General features: G+C 36.7%; 1 protein-coding gene across 1 annotated transcript; it reads right to left on the bottom strand.

The window, feature by feature from the left end:
* Window positions 1-3,086: 3,086 nt before the first annotated feature.
* LOC147565873 (T-complex protein 1 subunit alpha) lies at window positions 3,087-11,788 on the bottom strand. The gene is made up of 17 exons (XM_086652352.1): window positions 11,583-11,788; window positions 11,335-11,399; window positions 11,149-11,238; window positions 10,950-11,036; window positions 10,791-10,850; window positions 10,554-10,604; window positions 9,843-9,938; window positions 9,081-9,146; window positions 8,665-8,882; window positions 8,011-8,107; window positions 7,214-7,300; window positions 6,066-6,200; window positions 5,455-5,559; window positions 4,715-4,843; window positions 4,532-4,635; window positions 3,778-3,868; window positions 3,087-3,516 (listed from the first exon to the last, which is right to left on the bottom strand). Exons 1-17 carry the CDS (start codon window positions 11,653-11,655, stop codon window positions 3,433-3,435), a joined length of 1,638 nt encoding a protein of 545 aa, XP_086508478.1. The 5' UTR covers window positions 11,656-11,788; the 3' UTR covers window positions 3,087-3,432.
* Window positions 11,789-18,214: the final 6,426 nt, after the last annotated feature.

Here is an 18,214-nt window from a genome sequence, read left to right on the forward strand (position 1 = left end):
AGATGTAGTCGATCACTATGAGGTACGTTCTCATGAAGCGACAGATTCTTTGTGAACAAAGCTGGTGATTTGGGGAAATAAGACAGGTCAGTCGGTTACATGAGAGAAAGGTTGTCGTCTATTTTTATTGGGAGTTTGTCAGAGATCACATCTGACGCCCGCTATAAAATCATCTTCATGTAAATCAAAATAGAAGGGTATTAGTGCAGATCGGCTAAAATCGATTAGCATATCCTTACAATAACTACTACCCATGTATTAGTGTAAATCTAATTCCTCTGGTCATAAAGCAGGGGGTCATCCGAGAAATAAAATAACAAGATCCTAAATTTGCCCGTGGTCTATCTTAATAATAAAAGTGGGTGAATTGGGGAAATAAGAAAAGTATCCAAGGCGCAAAGACTTTTTCAAATTGGATTAACTTCTTGCTTAGATTAACTTCAATGCCTTACTGGGGATAAAAAAATTAAAAGAAGTTACCCAACTGATGTGGCCGTTGTGACTTGAAACTTTGACTAAATCTTGAACGTTGAGAGATGAATATCACAACCGCCACATCAGGTGGCTAACTTCTTTGTTAAAGTCCTTTGTGATTTTAGCATTTTCAATTTTATTTTAATAATAACCGGACTTACTTTTTTCAATAGTAAATTAAAAACTATTTAACAACTAAATTACTTATTTCAATGTCTAAATAGGTTAACTTCTTCATCTTCTCACTATCTTCGAATACTTCTTTTGTTCATAATCTTTGAATCTCTCTGCATTAACGTTTTCTTTCTCTTTTCGTCATAATTTTTTATATTGAGAACCTCCACTTACGGAGGTGTTAAAAAGGAAATTAAATAAGTGACATTCGACTATATCCAAAACGTTTTATATATTTATATCATGAGACAGAAAAATTAGGCCGCGACTTTGGGCATAAAGAATAATCTCCGGGGAATAAACTCTCTAGGAAATCTATGTTTTTTTGTACATTTTCGGGGAAATATTATATTTTAACCGAAAAATTAACTTGATCAAACATTGCCCCCTAATCTTCATCTTCTCTATCACCATCACCATCACAACTTCCCACTACCACCATTTTGACTACCATTGCATCCTCTTCTATCTCCTTTTTTCTTCTCTCTCACTTACTGTTACCCTCTCTCTCTGTCTCTCCCTCTCTCTCACTATCTCTCTCTATTGTTCTCCCTATCTATGTCTTTCGATCTCTGACTGTTTCTCTCTGAATCTTTCATTGTTTCTTGATCGATCTCTCATTGTTTTTCTCTCTCATACACACACAGACACAATTCTGACGAAGGGAAGTGTTCCCTTCGTCAGAACCAGACCTCGAGGAGGGATTTTGGCGAAACCCTTCGAGTCTTTCGTGGTCACGAAACATTTCATGGAAACAAAACGTTTTGTGACCCTGATCATTTCGTGGCTACAAAACGTTTCGTGACCACGAACTCCATGATCTCCACAGAGAGATCTATACATACTACAAGAGAGAGAGAGAGAGAGGGCGAGATAGAGGTTGCGAAAAAGAGAGATAAAGACTACGAGAGAAAAAAAAAACTAATTTACAAAGAGATATGTCTACAACGAGAGAGATTAGATTGATCTACAATGAAAGGGAGGGAGATCTAGAGTGAGAACGACAAAGAGATAGTCAGTGAGAGAAAGATATGATGAAGATTAGTGGGAATGTTTGATGAAGTCAATTTTTGGATTAAAAGAAGAATACGCCATCTAAATCAATTTTTATTGACCAATTCTTTATTCTCCGGAGAATTTTCTTTACTCCCCAAAGTCGCGGCCAAAAATTGTAAGAAGATGGAGAAAATTAAGAAGATAACACAGATTTAGGAAGTTTTATAGATCTCCGATTTGTTAAAAGGACCTCCTCTTTAAAGGCACCCCCATATTTTGGATTCGGGTATAAGCGCCCCCATTTAAGAAGCACCCCCTTATACAGTTTGACTTAATGACAAAGTTAACGTCGTTAAGTTATAGTTAAGTAAAAAAAAATTTGACCATAACTGCAAAAGTTCTTCCTCCTTCATTCACATTCAGCTTCTTCTTCATCTTCATTCACATTCAGCTTGTTCTTCATCTTCTCATTCATCGAAAATCTCTCTCTAATTTCTCACAAATCTTGTAGTCGATGGCATCAATCTCGTTCTCTTCTTCTCTGCCTCTCTCTGTATGTTTGTTTAAGAGCCAAAAAAGAACCAATTCGCACTAGAATTTGAAGATTTTGATTTCTTCAAGTAGAAATAGTTTGAACGCTTCAATCAACCGTTTAGGAACGTTTAAAAGGTTATTTGAAGGCAATATATCGATATATTTTATGGTTTATGAAGTTTATATTGGTCATCTCATGTTTGTGTTACTTTTATTAATGATTGTTTTGCTTTTGATGTCTGAAACTACATTTAGATTAGGTTTTGATTGTTAAAGTATACGTTTTGTCGAACCATGTCGAAACTCTAGCAATAGGCGTAACGAATTAGAGCTTTGTGCCTTACTTAGTCTTTAGGGGAGAATTTGGTGGGATCGTGCCGATGAACCAACTCAAATTCAATACTCGGCTTCCAAAATTCAAATCCAGTAAGTACCTATGTTCAGTGTTGCTGAATTCGAATAGCCCATGTTGAAATTATTAATTGACGTGGACACGAGCTAACCGAATTCCAACTATAGAACCCATCATACTAACTGGTCTTGAATTCGGTCTGTCAATGTCAAAATTTAAATCGTATTTCAGCTCGAGGTCACAGAATATACTCCAACAAGGATAGGCTACTCAAGTGAATTCTTATGGCCTTGTGTCGAATTATCATTATGTACACGACACAAGCCTCCCGTAAGTTAGATGCGTACTCGGTATTGTCTCTTCAAATTTCGGTGTACTCCTGTCGAATTTTGCTTCGAGTTTTTTCGATATGCTCGAACCGAAGTATCTATTGGCATTTCAGCACGAACCGACCGATTTGATCTTACGATTCAAACGTCGTTATTTTTGAAGTTGAATTCGATATGGTCTAACCGAAAATACAACACAGATTCAAATGAACCAGATCGATATTCTCTAACCTAGCAAAACTAATGCTTGTTTGTCTCGACTAAAAACACCAAAGGCCATCCGTTTAGATACGTGGGAGGTTGGACAAATTTGCAACAAGACAATAATCACATCAATTGCTCGTAGCAACCTGCAGAAATTCTCAACAAACACTGCTCGTAGCAGGGGTAGATTAATCCTCTACCTAAAAAAACCCTAAAAACTTAAATACATGTATCTTCTATTCACTAGCAAGAAAAGAAAGGCATCAAAAATTCAAGAAAGCTCACTCAGGAACTACAACCTTATAAAACATACTATTACCAAATACAAAAAAATGAAATAGTTAACCTGGATTTTATCCTGGTTGAGTTCTACTGTTCTTCATTTCCTTCGTCTTTGACAAGCTTGATCATGTCATCAATCCGAAGAATTGTAATAGCTGCTTCAGTTGCAAACTGATTTACATGAAAAAAAAAAAAGACGAAATTGTATTAGCCTTCAAAGATGAAAAATTTAGACCTAGACCGAGTACCTAAATCCACTTATTTTCATTTTACTCTAACCCCCCTATATATGATTTTACTGAGATCACGAAGTAATAGTTTTAGGTGTGTGAAATCCTATATGATTTTAAACTAGCTCAAAAAACAATTATTTGATGTACAAAATGCCAAACCCTAAATTTTGTTCTGAGATGAACTTTTTCTCCGCATTACCTGTATTATCTTCACTTTGCTCATTGCAGGCTCAATAACACCAGCTTCTAGATTGTTGCGCGTGGTCCCCTTTGTTAGGTCCAGTCCCATGCTGCAACATAAACAGAGATGAAGACTTAATGCAGAATATAGAGCAAAATAGGTTTGAAAATAGAGCAAAAGTACATTGCATAATGGTAGAACATATAAATTTTTTTAGGAGGTACGATTATAAATAGGCGAGTGGTCAAACAAAAAAGAAATTCCCACATTTTTTCGATGGATATGCAGAACTTTGAGTGAGACTTTTCCGTACTTTGTAAGTTCATATACTAAAACTAAATAAACCAATGTAACATGAAAGAATTATCAGTGTTTTCCATGTCTGGTATTCCGACAGGCAGATACTCATTCCAGATACATGGGGATTCATGTTGAATATGGTAGTTGTAAATGGTTAGAATGTGGGATTTGGTAAAACTGTAGTAATCTTGTCACGCTTGCACACAAAAGTGTTAAGGCTATAAAATATCTTTGAGTTATAAAGAAGGAAAATAATAAACGAAAAGTTGAAGGATGTAATAAGACAAAAAAATGGGTATGGTCGTATCTCTTGTGGCCTTCTTTCACTACCGTATCTGATATCTCAGTCACTTGTAACTTATTGGATTTTTGCATTACCATTTGGTGAATAATGCCTATTACCAGAAAGCTGGCTAAATGTCCAGTAAAAGTTAGCTCTTCTAAGATGTTCTTGGAGAAAAGGGCAACATACCTTGAGAGATGTTGCTTGTCTGCCTTGGTTTGTGCAGTGTGGTGGTAAGCTCGGAGTTTTGCAACTAAGTCAGTTGCATCCTTAGCAGCATTCACAGCAAGAACCTGCAATATGTACATTTATCAGTAATTGCTGAATCAAAAGTATTACATTTATCAAGGACCTAAAGAGTAAGAGAAGTACCTTTGGTATGATCAAAAGAGATTCAGCAAACTCTGCAATCGCCAATTGTTCTCGAGATCCCAAAGTTGTGGCAAGATACTCCAAGTACACCGATAGAGCAGACTCGACAGCACCTCCACCAGCTACAACCTAAATATACGTAACTACTGGTGATTGATCGTTATATTATCTGGATATTCATTATATTTGTTTCATTTGTTACTTGTGTTCTTGCCTGAATAATCTGTTAGTTTTTGGCAACTGGTGCCTCCTAAGACAAATAGACAATATGATCATTCATTCATTTGGATGATAATCAGTTCAAATCGTTCACAGAAACTTCCCAAACCAGAACATGCAGGGAAGGCAAAACATGCACAGATGCACCTTCTATTCAATACTATATATTTATCGGCACAACTCATTATCAGACTAAAGCTTCATGTCTACAAAAATCTTTTGCTCAAAAACAAGTTTCATGATCAAACAAGTAGAAAATAAAATAAGCAAATTAAAGTTGATCCTGTCAGACAATAAGCGTGTGTACCGTACCTTGTAAAGTTTACTATCAGTTTACCAGTAAATTTCTAATATATCAATAACCTAAGCACAGCATAGGAACTTACATGCAGACTCTTGAGTCTTGACAGCAACTAACAGGTTTGGGGGAACTGTAGTACACTTTTGCTTTAAGAATTAACGTTTAAGTTGGAACGCCAACAGACGAAATAAAAACTAAGTGGTCAAGTTCAAGAGTTTACCAAATTGGACTCCAGAGTCCTCTTGACAATGCACAAAGCATCATGCAAAGCCCTTTCCATCTCGTCCAGCATGTAGTCATTTGCACCTCTGAGGATTAAGGAGACCTGAATACAGAGACACCACAAAGAATTATTTTTCACATTTTGAAAGCAAATTCTATCAAATTCTCTCATTTCCAAAGCAAATCCCAAGTATAACTAAGTAGCTTTCCCGCTTATAAAATTAAGTTATCCCCGTGAAAGATTATTCCTTGTCTCTACAGCCAATATCTTAGATGGGGTAATGCTTTAGAATGCCATAAGCCTATACTTCACGTTCTAGTATCAATTGCCTTCACAACCAGACTAGTTCGTTGAAGATTGATATAACGTAAAAATACAGTCAGATAAAGGGATTGAGTAAACGACTTATTGAGATGATTTTGAGCCTCAAAACCAGAGTTTAACATGGAAAGGACGCCCCTCCTATCTAATCAAATAACATTGATCAGCAAAGAACTCTAAACAATGCATCTATTGTTTTAGAATTTGAATAATATTTCCTCTATGTTTCAAAGTTGTTTTAGAATCCTGTACCAACAGTACACTAATACAGCACAGAAATAACATACCGCGCTTGTGTTCTTGGTCCCTTTTATCATGATTACATCATCATCGGCAATACGCTCCTCTACAACTTCATCTGCATGTCCGAGGAGTGATGAATCAAATGTTTCCTCTCCTTCCATGTCCGCAAACGTTGAGACCTATATATCACAGCGGCACATGGTCAGGATAAACCAGGGAGGGAAAAACTAATTGCAAAATAAAAAGCTGTTTGAGATGAACTTCAAATAATAAAAATCAAATCAAAAGGATATACTTTTCATGAAACAATGATATCATAACATAACTCAATAAAAATATATCAACATCCAGATTTCCGAAGGATAAAAGAAACGTAAGAAAACAGTTGATTGCGGCATTGCATCAACAGTATGATTCATCAGTATGATTCATAAAGCTTCAATCTTCATATCCATAAAAACCCAGAAAGAGTTGTATAATGCAGTCGTGCAGACAGAACCAGATTTCTCTAAGTCTTCTTTTCAACACATATAACATATTAACATAAGGCCCGGATGTTTTCTATGACGATTTAACTGTTGTCAAACAAGACTCAAATTGCAAGTGGTGACAACTTTAACAAAATACCTGCAGTGCTACAAATCAGGGCATTGGTGCACTTTCCGTTTCTCAAATTAAAAAATTGTATATTAGTAATTTAGTATGGGAATCATTTTGTGTATAAACTCAGGTGAATTGCAATTCTTGTGACATTTTGATACAACTTTATTTCTGGCATTTAACTATACAATTAACTGACATGATTATGTCATAAATCAAAAGACTGAAGAAGCTAAAAGTATCAAGCACTATCTCGATAAGCTTATGCGTCACAGGGTTCAAATTTGAATACAAGAATCAGGTATTTGTTGATTCGGATCCCGGGTAGCTTATCGGATAGGGATATTGCTTATTGGACTCGCTCCCAGAGTCCGCCATATTAACCTGACAGTAAGCCCCAGACAAATACTATGCGCCCAACTACACTTTGTGTTAACTAAGCAGGCATAGAGGAGAATCTAATGTGGAGTTGACAACTAAAGTGATATTCAAAACCAGAGAACTCCAACTATCTCATGCCATAAATGATACAGATATATTCAAGCTTGATTTCAATAAGCAAACGTTTTCAGAAGATATATATGAAGTATACCGCAGTTGCTCCAGTTGCCTTGGCAACATGACGCAAATCCTCTTTGCGGACACGCCTCACTGCGATTGCCCCAGCTTCCACAAAGTACTGGAAAGACATCCAAAAGAACAGAATTATATCTATATGAAATTGGTGAGAATATGTTCCATGGAAATTTATGAAAATTAAGAATATGCTAAAGCTAACCACCAAGGCTACGTTCGACACCTAGAAAGCATGAGTAGAATAGACGTCATAAAGGAGATAAATAAAGATAAAGAGAAACATATAACAGAAACTGTTCTTTCCATTTATCAGATGAATAAAGCGAAGACCAAAAAGAGCTATTTGTAGTTTATGGGTGCTCCTATGGCTTTGTCGACTAAAGAAAACCCTAGTTGGACATGAGTACTTCTGACTGTAACATAGCTGGGCTGCTACTCCCAAATCCCAGGTGAATTAATAATAAACAGAAAACATGCTGCAAAGTGCAAAGGTCGTTTTCTCTTTCTCTTACTAAAACACTTGGCCAGAGAAAGAAAAAGGGGAAAAGAGAGATAAACTCAAATGTCGTCCCAATTCCAAAGTAACTCAGAAGTCCGGAGTACAGTACAACTCCGGTGTCCTAACACAGACATCCACATAAACCCGACCAACTTTGATATCCATTGGGTACACGGTATCATGGGCCACATGGCGAGAATCTGAACTACGTTGTTGCAACAGCAGATCAATTGTCTTTGCAGCTGGCTAATGACACTTCAATATGCAGCTTAGCTTATAAAAATTGATGAAACCATAACTCATTAGAAGCATACCTTCAGTGCCATGTCATCAATTCCTTTTGTAGTTAGGATGACATTGGCTCCTGCTTTCAGAAGTTTCTCGATCCGCTCTTTTGTCATATCAGCTTCTCTGCAGAAATTAGAGAAATGATACAAGTTCAGCCCTCCAAAAATCTAGGATAAAAGCAATGATTTGCTAAAGTCAAAAGCAAGATTGCGCCTTTAGAGAGGCAATTCTGGAATCGTTTGTCGACTTAAAGGAGAATTTATATACCATTTAGCACTCCATAACTTTCATGGCATGAATGAGACACAATAGCCTCAGGATACTATTACCTTGAATGCCTCGAAGATCACATAACATGCAATTTAGTTAGAGACACTGTGACACAACTTAAAAGGTTCAAAGAGCTAATTAGTAAGCGATTTATTTCTTATGAAATCTTTTATCATTCTGGTCATAAGCTGATGAGTTCCCTCTCCAATTCTCCATATATTATTTTCGTAGATAAACCCTATTTTGTTTCTCTCCGTAATCATAAAACATGGTAATGATGCGACCACAGCCTAGGAAACGATAGCCGTTAGACTGCTTCACTTTTACCAGGATACCACCAAATAGAAGTCCATTGGCAGCAGATATCAGTCGACATTCATTTCTACTAACAGTTACAATAGTTGCAGTACCTCTGACGAATCTTTTCTAGCTCCCTTGGATCACTGACTAAGACTTGGACACCCATCTGCATTTTTGTCTTCTGAAGATTAAAATCAAGACAGGCAATCCTAGCAGGAGCAACTCTAATTGGCATTCCTTGTGCAGCACGGCCAGTATTAAGAGCATAACCATTCAACAAGTAGCTGTCTTTTGCGCTTTTCCCGTGAGCTTTTAATATATTAATTCCCTGAACATGAATAAATAGATGATTAAAAAACTGGCACATTTTTTAATAATTTAATCAGTCAGAACTTGAACATTGACTGAACGAATTTAATAATAAACATAAAGGGAGAACCTAAAGATATTAATGTTACGAAAACAGCCGATCCTAATATAAACCTAAAACTTGCTTCATATAATGGTTAAAGTTTGAATAACTAACTTTGATGGGGTATCTGACATCTCCTCGCGCATTGATAGTCTTCACTGCTTGAACTGCATCTACAACCTAGAAAATCAAAATAGAAAGAAAACAACACCTTAACCCTGTGAAGAATTACATTGTGCAGCTGAAAGAAATAATTGCAAAATTTGTTACAAAGTCTTGACAAGTTACGAGAGAGAAGCAAAGTATCATACGTGAATAACTTAAAACCTGTCTGGATTTGTAAAATCTATGTTATTCAAAACCCAGACAAATGCCTACTGAGCTTCCAAATGCAGGAAAAGGTCAATGAACTCTTACAAAAAATTTGACAGAAAAATGTTTTCGAGAAGGAATGCAGAAAAAGAACACATTACTAATATAGTACAACCAGTGTTATCTGTGTCAGAAATAAATACAAAATCCTTTTCATGCAATTCATTAAAAATAAATATAACAATGGAATGGCAATTCAAAGAAGCTATGAACCTAGTTCGTTTCGAGTGTAATATTTTATCCCATCATAAATTTGTTTTTTCAATGTTCTCATACTTTATCAAGAAAGGTTAGGTGCTTCATACATAAAATTGATATTCTTTTTATGCCGAAATTGCAAAATTCTGCATCCAGTATTAGACTCAAATGTGGCAAATGATGAAGCCTAGGAAATTTGTTTCAACTGCAATAATTGGAATATTGAGCTTCCAAAGGTGCCACTCCTTCCATGTAATAAGGTTTAAGTTTTGTGAACATGTGAACATTATCAACCAATCAATTTACCAGATTCGCAAAAAAGTCACTGTCACCCGCAATCAGTTTAGATGACATGCTTGTCTTCGCGCAATTTACAAGAGAATCTTTCCCAAGCTTCTCCACCTGGATATGCATATTTATCTCAAATTAGCCATCATATCCAAAATAGAATTTAAGGAGCAAATTTATCTTAAACAGAACTGCACCAATAATTAGATAATTATGTAAACATAACATAACAGAAATCAGAACAACGATACATGTAAGATATCCAAGGAGCTTTGACACCAGAAACAAACATAGATTTTTCACAAGCACCATTTTCTCGGCTAGAAGTAAATAAAATGTTTATGTATATCTAAAATATCTGAGTTTTAATGTGTTCTCATAACCACGGGTCATTTATATTGAGTTAGCTAATTAAACAGTGTTTTTTATGCTACCTCTAAACTGGGACCCATCAAATTGCAGGTTAGTTCCTAAACGTGTGGCAAGTAGACAGATGTTGCCAATGGAGTGATTGACTAATGAAATAGTTATCAGAGTACTAATTTTAGGTACTCCAATGGGATGTATAATGCACATTGTGCACCAACCATATAGACGAGCAGTCTGCAGATTGTTAAATCACAACAAGTAACTTATTAATAATTTAGAGTTCGACTAGTAAATGACCTTGTCAACAAGCTAAAGATTCTTTCAAGACTTCCAGGTTATTATTTGATCAAGAATTCGTACCTTCACAGCTAGTTTTTCATCAATGTATTTGCACGCTTCCCTCATAGCAAGCTGCCAAGATGATAACAAAGTGTTTATTGATAGTAAAAATATATCAGTAATTATTTTGAAATAACTAATCAAAAGCCAGATATCAAACTGAAAGGCAAAAAGGTCAAGTTGTTGAACCCGCATAACAAATTGGTACATAAAAGATCATTTCGGATAAATAAATCGTTGTTTCTACCATAAACTTACTCTGTATCCACTGATTATAGATGTTGGGTGTATCTTATTCCTCACAAGCTCATTTGCTCTCTGCAAAAATGGATGACTTAAGTATACAACACAAACTATATTTAAATCATCAACCCTAACATGAGAAGAGGGATAGATAACAAGATCTAAATATAATACCTTAAGTAATTCCGCAGCTACAATTACTACAGAAGTAGTGCCATCTCCAACTTCTCTATCTTGAAGCTCGGCCAACTCCACAAGTACCTAGAGTACTCAAATTCCGACGACAGTGAATGTATGAAGGAAAAGTGTGATAAATGTGGATTCGGAACTAACCCAGAATAAGAAGATAAATAAATATGGTAAACCCTAGTACCTTAGCAGCTGGATGCTCAACTTCCAACATTTTTAGTATAGTAGCACCATCATTAGTGATTGTTACATCACCAATATCATCAACAAGCATCTGAAAGATTCCAAATTTGTCAATTTCTCAACCATATAAAGAACATACTCTAATCATCATTTATTAAAAGCAAGATCACCCAAGAGAGAGATAGACCTTATCAAGTCCGACCGGTCCAAGTGAAGACTTAACGATGTTTGAAACCGCCTGGCAGGCAACAACTGTTACCAAATACCATTAAAAACGGAAACAAGTTAGTTTTTTTTTAGGGTTTTTAACATAATGCACAAATTTATCATCACATTAACTATCTATTGAACAGGTGATTCGCAGTGAGAAACTATCAAAGATGTGATCTTACTAGTTCTTCAGATATACAGAGAGAGAGAGAGTGATATTAGTACCATTTTGAGTTCTGACGTCTTGGCCGGACTGTCGATCCCCAAGAATATCAGGAGTTTGAGCTGAAATAGCCATTTTTGAACAGAGATGGAATTGAACCCCGAGAAGAAAGAAGAATAAAAATGGAGGGAAATTAGGTTTTGGGGGAGTTCTATATTCGCTCCTCTTTATTTCTCTTCACAAAGAGGGACAATGGAAAAGGCCAGCGCTTTGGGGAAAGCTAAATAGTTTCCGGGGTGTGAAATTTTAAAGGGAATATGCAAAATTTTGAAAAGTTTCCGAGGAAACATATTTTATGAGGAATATGGTTCAAAATAAAAATAAAAAGCTCTCCACCTCACCTCTCTCCTCCATCTCATCTGCTATCTCTGCCACCTCACCATCTTCACCGACGAAGGTCGCCGGTCAATTTTCCGGCCGGCTACCTTCAAACATTAAAAAAAAAAAAGTTTTCTCTCTCCTCTCTCTCTCTCTCTAAAAAAAAAATGTTTTTTTTTTAAGACCTAGATCTGGTCTGTTCTTGAAGAACAGACCAGATCTAGGTCTGTTCGTGAATAACAGACCAGACCTTGGTCTGTTCTTCAAGAACAGACCAAGGTCTGTTCGTGAGGAACAAATCTGTTCCTCACGAACAGATCTGTTCTGTTCGTGAGGAACAGATCTGTTCCTCACGAACAGTTCAGACCAGATCTAGGTCTTAAAGTAAAAAAAAAAAAAATTTGTTAGAGAGAGAGAAGAGAGAGAATTTTTTTTTTTTTTTAATGTTTGAAGGTCGCCGGCCGGAAAATTGACCGGCCGGCGACCTTCGCCGGTGAAGATGATAAGGTGAGGTGGAGAGAGAGAGGTGAGGTGGAGATTTTTTATTTTTCCCCCTAACAATTTACAAAATAAAATTGTCAAACAAAATTGACCAATTTTTGACCAAGTCTTCACACCCCGGAAACTATTTAGCTTTCCCCAAAGCGTTGGCCATGGAAAATTTGTCACTCCTAGGGGTGGGAATTATGCCCATGAACCCGCACCCGTCCACGGACACCCGCACCCGTCCACGGGCACCCGAACCCGCACCCGTCCACGGGCACCCGAGCCCAACGAGAACCATGGACGCTCGCACCCGTCTCGGGCACAACCCACCCAGCCCGTCAAATTTTGGTGGACGGACATGGGTTGAAATCTCTACCCACGCACCCGCCCATGCCCGCACCCACTTAACGTCGTCCAATGATAAACAACCAAATTACATCAACTTTTTTGGGTTGATGAAGCCCAACATTCCATGTTGCTGGCCCTAGTTAAGGTGGTAAACAATATGTTTAAGGGCAACCATACGAACCAATGCATTGTTTTGCGATGACTTAAGGGAATTCCTAGTAGGTTACTGAAGTAGTGATTGGCTTTGAAGGAGCAAGGAGAGGGATAAGTTTATAATGTATTTCATGAGAATTCTTCATTAGTTATTAATGTGAGATTAAATTTCTAAAAAGAACAACACAAATAATGTCTAGTTTTGATCCCAAATTGTCTCTCTAGAATTAGGAAAGGTGTTTGGAGACTTTATAAAAGGAGAGGAAAAAGTGATATTTTTCAACTCATGAGCTTACCCGCTACCCGCCCGCCCATACCCGAATTACCCGAGCTTCTTAATGGGCTCGGGCAGGTAATGGGCAAGGCGAATTTCAAAATTGTCCGCCCGATTAACCCGCTTACCCTAATAGCCATTGAAATTTCGTGCCCGACCCGCCCGACCCGCCCGGCCCGATGCTTCAAGTGCCCATGGACGCCCGTACCTGCCCAATTCCCACCCCTAGTCACTCCGTCTTCAACATAACAATGAATTAAGCGAGGGTGCTTCTAAAGGCACCCGGCCAAATAACTGTAAGCGAGCGGCATAAGTATCGGGCCCAACAGTTATTTTGTCTGTAAGCACCTGGGCAATCTGTAAGCACCAGGTCAACTTGACTTAACCCTAATCGTCCACCATTTCCCTCTCATAAAACCAGTCAGACCCAACTTTCATTCTCCCTCTAAGCTTCTTCCCAAGAACCGAATCTCTCGTTTGGACCTAAGAGGTCCAAACGATCAGCTGATTCGGGACCTCAATGGTCCAAACGATCAGTTGATCCGGGACTTGAGAGGCCCAAACGGATCAAATGATTCCGGACCTAAGCGGACTAAACAGATTAGTTGATTCGTTATGTTGTGTTAGGTCCCAATACGTAGCTCAGATTCATATTTGTTTGCACCAAAACTATATATTACGTATTCAAATATTAAAGAATGGGTTAGATTATGTTTGTTTACATCATTGCAAACATCAAATAATAGACGGTGTCAGAGAATATCGGTGGTAGTTGACCTTTACTTAAGGTTCCCATTTAGGTAAACCAGCCAGACTTCCTTTTGTTTTGGAAGAAGAAGATGGAAGAAACAAACGAAGGTAAACATTACCCACATTAGTGATCGGGTGCTTATAGAGAACTCGGGTCAATGGTCATTGACCCGATTCCATGACATGGTCGCTCACTTACAGCCATATGGCTTGGTGCTTACAGAAGCACCCATTAAGTAATCCTACGAAGTTACGGTTCTTAACTCAAATGCCAAAAGGCAACTTGAAATAAATAACGTTGCAGGGATAAGAACAAACAAAAAATTTCATTCATTTGTAGTTCAAGTTGCCGGATATGAAAATTTGTCATTCTTAGGAAAAGACTGTAGAAATCATCTCAACAAAGTGCGTCAGCTAAGACTTTGGGAAGGAGATGCAATGACACTACAAAATTATTCATACAACATGCAATCACAGAATAACGATTCTTGGTGATAAGGATTCTTGGTTTAGGCTAGATCATTTGGATGATGAAGGTAGACTCAAAAATGTGTTTTGGGCATGATGATATGAGTAGAGAAGCTTGTAAAGAATTTGACGATGTTATTACATTCCATACAACATACTTAACAAACAAGTATGATATGCCTTTTGTACCATTTGTTGGTATTAATCATCATGGGCACTCCAGATCTGTTGGGATGTGGTTTGATCTCAAATGAAAAAGATTCATTTGTATGGTTATTTGAAGCATGGAAAGAGTGTCTGCTTAATTCCGCTTCAAAAGAACATTTACCGACCAATGTCAAGCGATGCAAATTGCAATTAAGATAGTCTTCCCACATATAAGACATCGATTGTGTATATGGCACTTGATGAAGAAATTGCATGAGAAACTAATTAGTTGTTAGAAACAATATGATCAAATAAGTTCGCAATGCGCAATGCAGTTTACAATGCATAAAACTCTACCGAGTTTAAGGAACTACAACGGATTTATGAATCAGAAAAGAAGAAAGAGGGTGAAGAAGATGTTGGAAGAAGATGATGAAGAAAATGGTGAATAGATGATGAAGAAGTTTGTGAAGCTCTTAACGTCAAGATGATATAACAAGATGCCGGTTGAAGACCTTTATAAAACGCCGAACGAAATTGATGCAGAAGAAGAATAGAAGTTGATGTAGTACAGATCAGTTCTGTTTTGGGAAAGAACTTTTTTAGAGAGATAAAGTGGGCTTTTTAAGATCAACTGTGACGCATATGCCTGGCACAATTCCTGACCGAATCCCGACGAATTGACGGGTCGGACCAGAATCTAGAGAGATAAAGTGAAATCTCTCTCCAGATCCTGGGCCGACACGTTAGCCCGTCGAAATTCGGCCGGAACTCGTACCTGGCATAGTGGCGTTTTCCTTGTTAAGATATGGTCGTTTGGTTTTGGATATTGAGATTACCAAAAGTTTAAGAACGTCACAAAAAGTTTGAAGTAAAACTTAGTTTGTTTTCTTATTTTAAGAAACGATAACTCTAGCGGGGGATTTGGCCCCCGAAAAGTCAAACTCAACCGCATGGAATGACTCATGAAATGAGAGGTTGCTTAATCTAGAATCGTTCTATATTAGGAGATCGGGCAGCACATCAACCCACTAGGGTCATGGAGCAAGTGGGGTCTCCCACAAGATCTCATGTTTGGCTTGGTTGATTAAATTTGGCTGGATGGATCAACCGAATTCAACGAACCAAGTTGAACCGCGTGGAATTCAATTGGTTGGTTCTTTGATGGGCTCGTCTTTACTCTTTAGAGGGCGACTTATTCAAATGCCATTGATTGGTTTGAGTTCTCTTCCAACCAAAATAGTTGGCAACCAATCCCAACTGCTTACTTCTACCGAAGTTATATTTATAGAACTTCGAGATCGAATGATGAATCCCATCGGCTACAAATCATAAAACTTGTCTACTAGTTTTGGTTAACTCTTTTATACCAAAAAAGTAGTCACCAAACTCTCTAAAAAACAACAACTAAGTAGCTAACATATATGCAATTTTATTTACTTGTGTCATTTGATAAACCTGCATCCTTCGAACATATTTCGTAAGTGTCATAATGACCAAAGGGCAAAATTATCTTTAAATAAGACTAACCAGCCCTTTGTCTGTATATGATAGAGTACTATAATATATTTGTGGCAACTATTATATTGTGTATTCCCCCTTGTGATTTTATAATAGAATACACAAGGGGAAATACATGAACAATATATGTGGTTCATTTGTAGTGATAGGGGTGGGTGGGAAGACATAATAATCTTTGAAATTGTTAAAATTAATTAATATACTAGTATGATGCATGTTCATTACCTAACTCATAAATTTTGTTAGATAATAATACCCACCGTGTGATATTGACTTTGATTTCAGTTTCTCAATTGTCACATGTAACATGTTTTCCAACCTATTTTATCACAGTTAAGACTTTTTTTTTTTTTGTATTTGAAAGCACAGTTAAGACTTAAAATGTCTATTCCAGTAAATACTTTACTCATCAAAAAAGCTATTAGTTATTGGCCAGAAATAATTGTAACATAAATAGAGAAAATAAACAGATGTGTTACAACTATGAAATGGCAAACAATGAATTGTCTAATAGTAATTTCTTTTTTTGTTGAAATGTCTAATAAAATTGATACGTAGCAAGTTTGTTAGGTGTTTAGCCCCTCGTTATGAATTCGATCTTTGGTATCTGAGCATTAATGTCCGGTTTAATAAGTTATTTTTTTTTTGGAAACTGACTACAGTAATTACAATTGCATTGATACATCAATAAGATGTAATAAGTACGATAACTGTCAAATTTAAATCCTTTCAGGTACAGGTCTACCGTCCAACTAAACTATGCCCTATAACCATACAACTCAACTAAACTATGACCTAAAGCCCAACTAAACTACTTTATTAGCGATATTAGGACTACAGTCCCAGTTATTTAACGATATTAGGACTACACTCCTGAAATGAAAATATGTAAGGCGTTGACCCTCACTTTCGATTTTTCTGTTAAATATCAGTTAAGTGGTTCACCTGCCAACCACACGCGGGATTTATAACAAAACTACCATTCATACAATATTAGGTTATTTAGACATTGACTCCCAACTATTTACTGATATTAGGACTACACCTCCAAAACAAAAATATGTTTAAGGTTGACTATCATTCTCGATTTTTTCGTTAGATATCAACTAAGTAGTTCGCGTGCGGTTTGGTATTCCTCTTATTTTTGTAGGTTTTCGGATATGATGGAAAATTCATCCTAATCTATAACAACATAAAAAAAATCTAAAATCTCAAACTACATTCTCTGCAGAAAAGGAGAACCCAATCAAAATAAGCAAGAAATATCAAGGAAAATAGGTTACCCGAAATCCGTGACGGTTCAACCCGCCTGGCTAGATATATTAGATAGGCTACCGATTGGAAACATATAAAACAAGGCTTACCCCAATACTATTTGGTTTTCCAATAGTTCGTTGATTAAAGAGATTAGAGAAGGTCTCAAATATATAACCGTTAGTTACAAAGTCTAGTTCTTAGTTAGTTTTGGATTTGTTACTTATAAAAACGCATGCAAGTGGTTGACACGTGACCTACTTTACTGATGTTTGAAGGAAAATTGAGAATGAGAGTCAACTACAGATATAACTGGGGGTCAATGTCTAAGTAAACCTAAACATCCAGTGAAGCGTATTTTTGTCATAAGTCACGCATGTGGTTGGCACATGAACCACTTAATTGATATTTAACAGAAAAATCGAGAATGGGAGTCAATGCCATACATATTTTCATTTTAGGGGTGTAGTCCTAATATCGGTAAATAACTAGGAGTCAATGTCTAAATAATCCTTAAATAATCCAAATTTAATAAATTATAAGTTTCACCTCTTTTAAGAATGGAACATTAAACTTCCGCAGCTTCTGAATACATACACTACCAAACTTGAAACCTCCGAAGTTTTGGAATACATGCACTACCAACTATGCTATCATTTAATTGGGCCATTGACCCGACTCAATAACTCGTGGCATGTAAAATTCACGAAACCATTTCTAGAAGACTGATTAATTATAAATTGTCTACTTTAACATCCTAATTAAATATAGGAGAACATCATCAAAACCATTGACTTGGGAAACCAAACTATCCCTAAATTAAGATAAACAAAGTCGTTGGGTATGATATTTATATACTTAATCAATAATTATGATAGTCTATGGAGTCCTTTTTTTTGTCAATGCTACTGCTGA

Source organism: Eschscholzia californica, unplaced genomic scaffold (genome assembly GCF_041429995.1).
Source record: "Eschscholzia californica isolate CP2 unplaced genomic scaffold, dmEscCali1.0.p SCAF_1, whole genome shotgun sequence".
In the NCBI taxonomy this organism is placed as follows: domain Eukaryota; kingdom Viridiplantae; phylum Streptophyta; class Magnoliopsida; order Ranunculales; family Papaveraceae; genus Eschscholzia; species Eschscholzia californica.

What these genes read in the sequence shown, in the direction of transcription:
- LOC147565873 (XM_086652352.1), bottom strand. Translation starts at nt 11,655, where the DNA reads ATGGCTATTTCAGCTCAAACTCCTGATATTCTTGGGGATCGACAGTCC. An exon ending in AGACGTCAGAACTCAAAATG is followed by an intron (nt 11,400 to 11,582) that starts GTACTAATATCA and finishes ATTTGGTAACAG; the next exon opens with TTGTTGCCTGCCAGGCGGTT. An exon ending in GCAAAGTGAAGATAATACAG is followed by an intron (nt 3,517 to 3,777) that starts GTAATGCGGAGA and finishes CATGTAAATCAG; the next exon opens with TTTGCAACTGAAGCAGCTAT.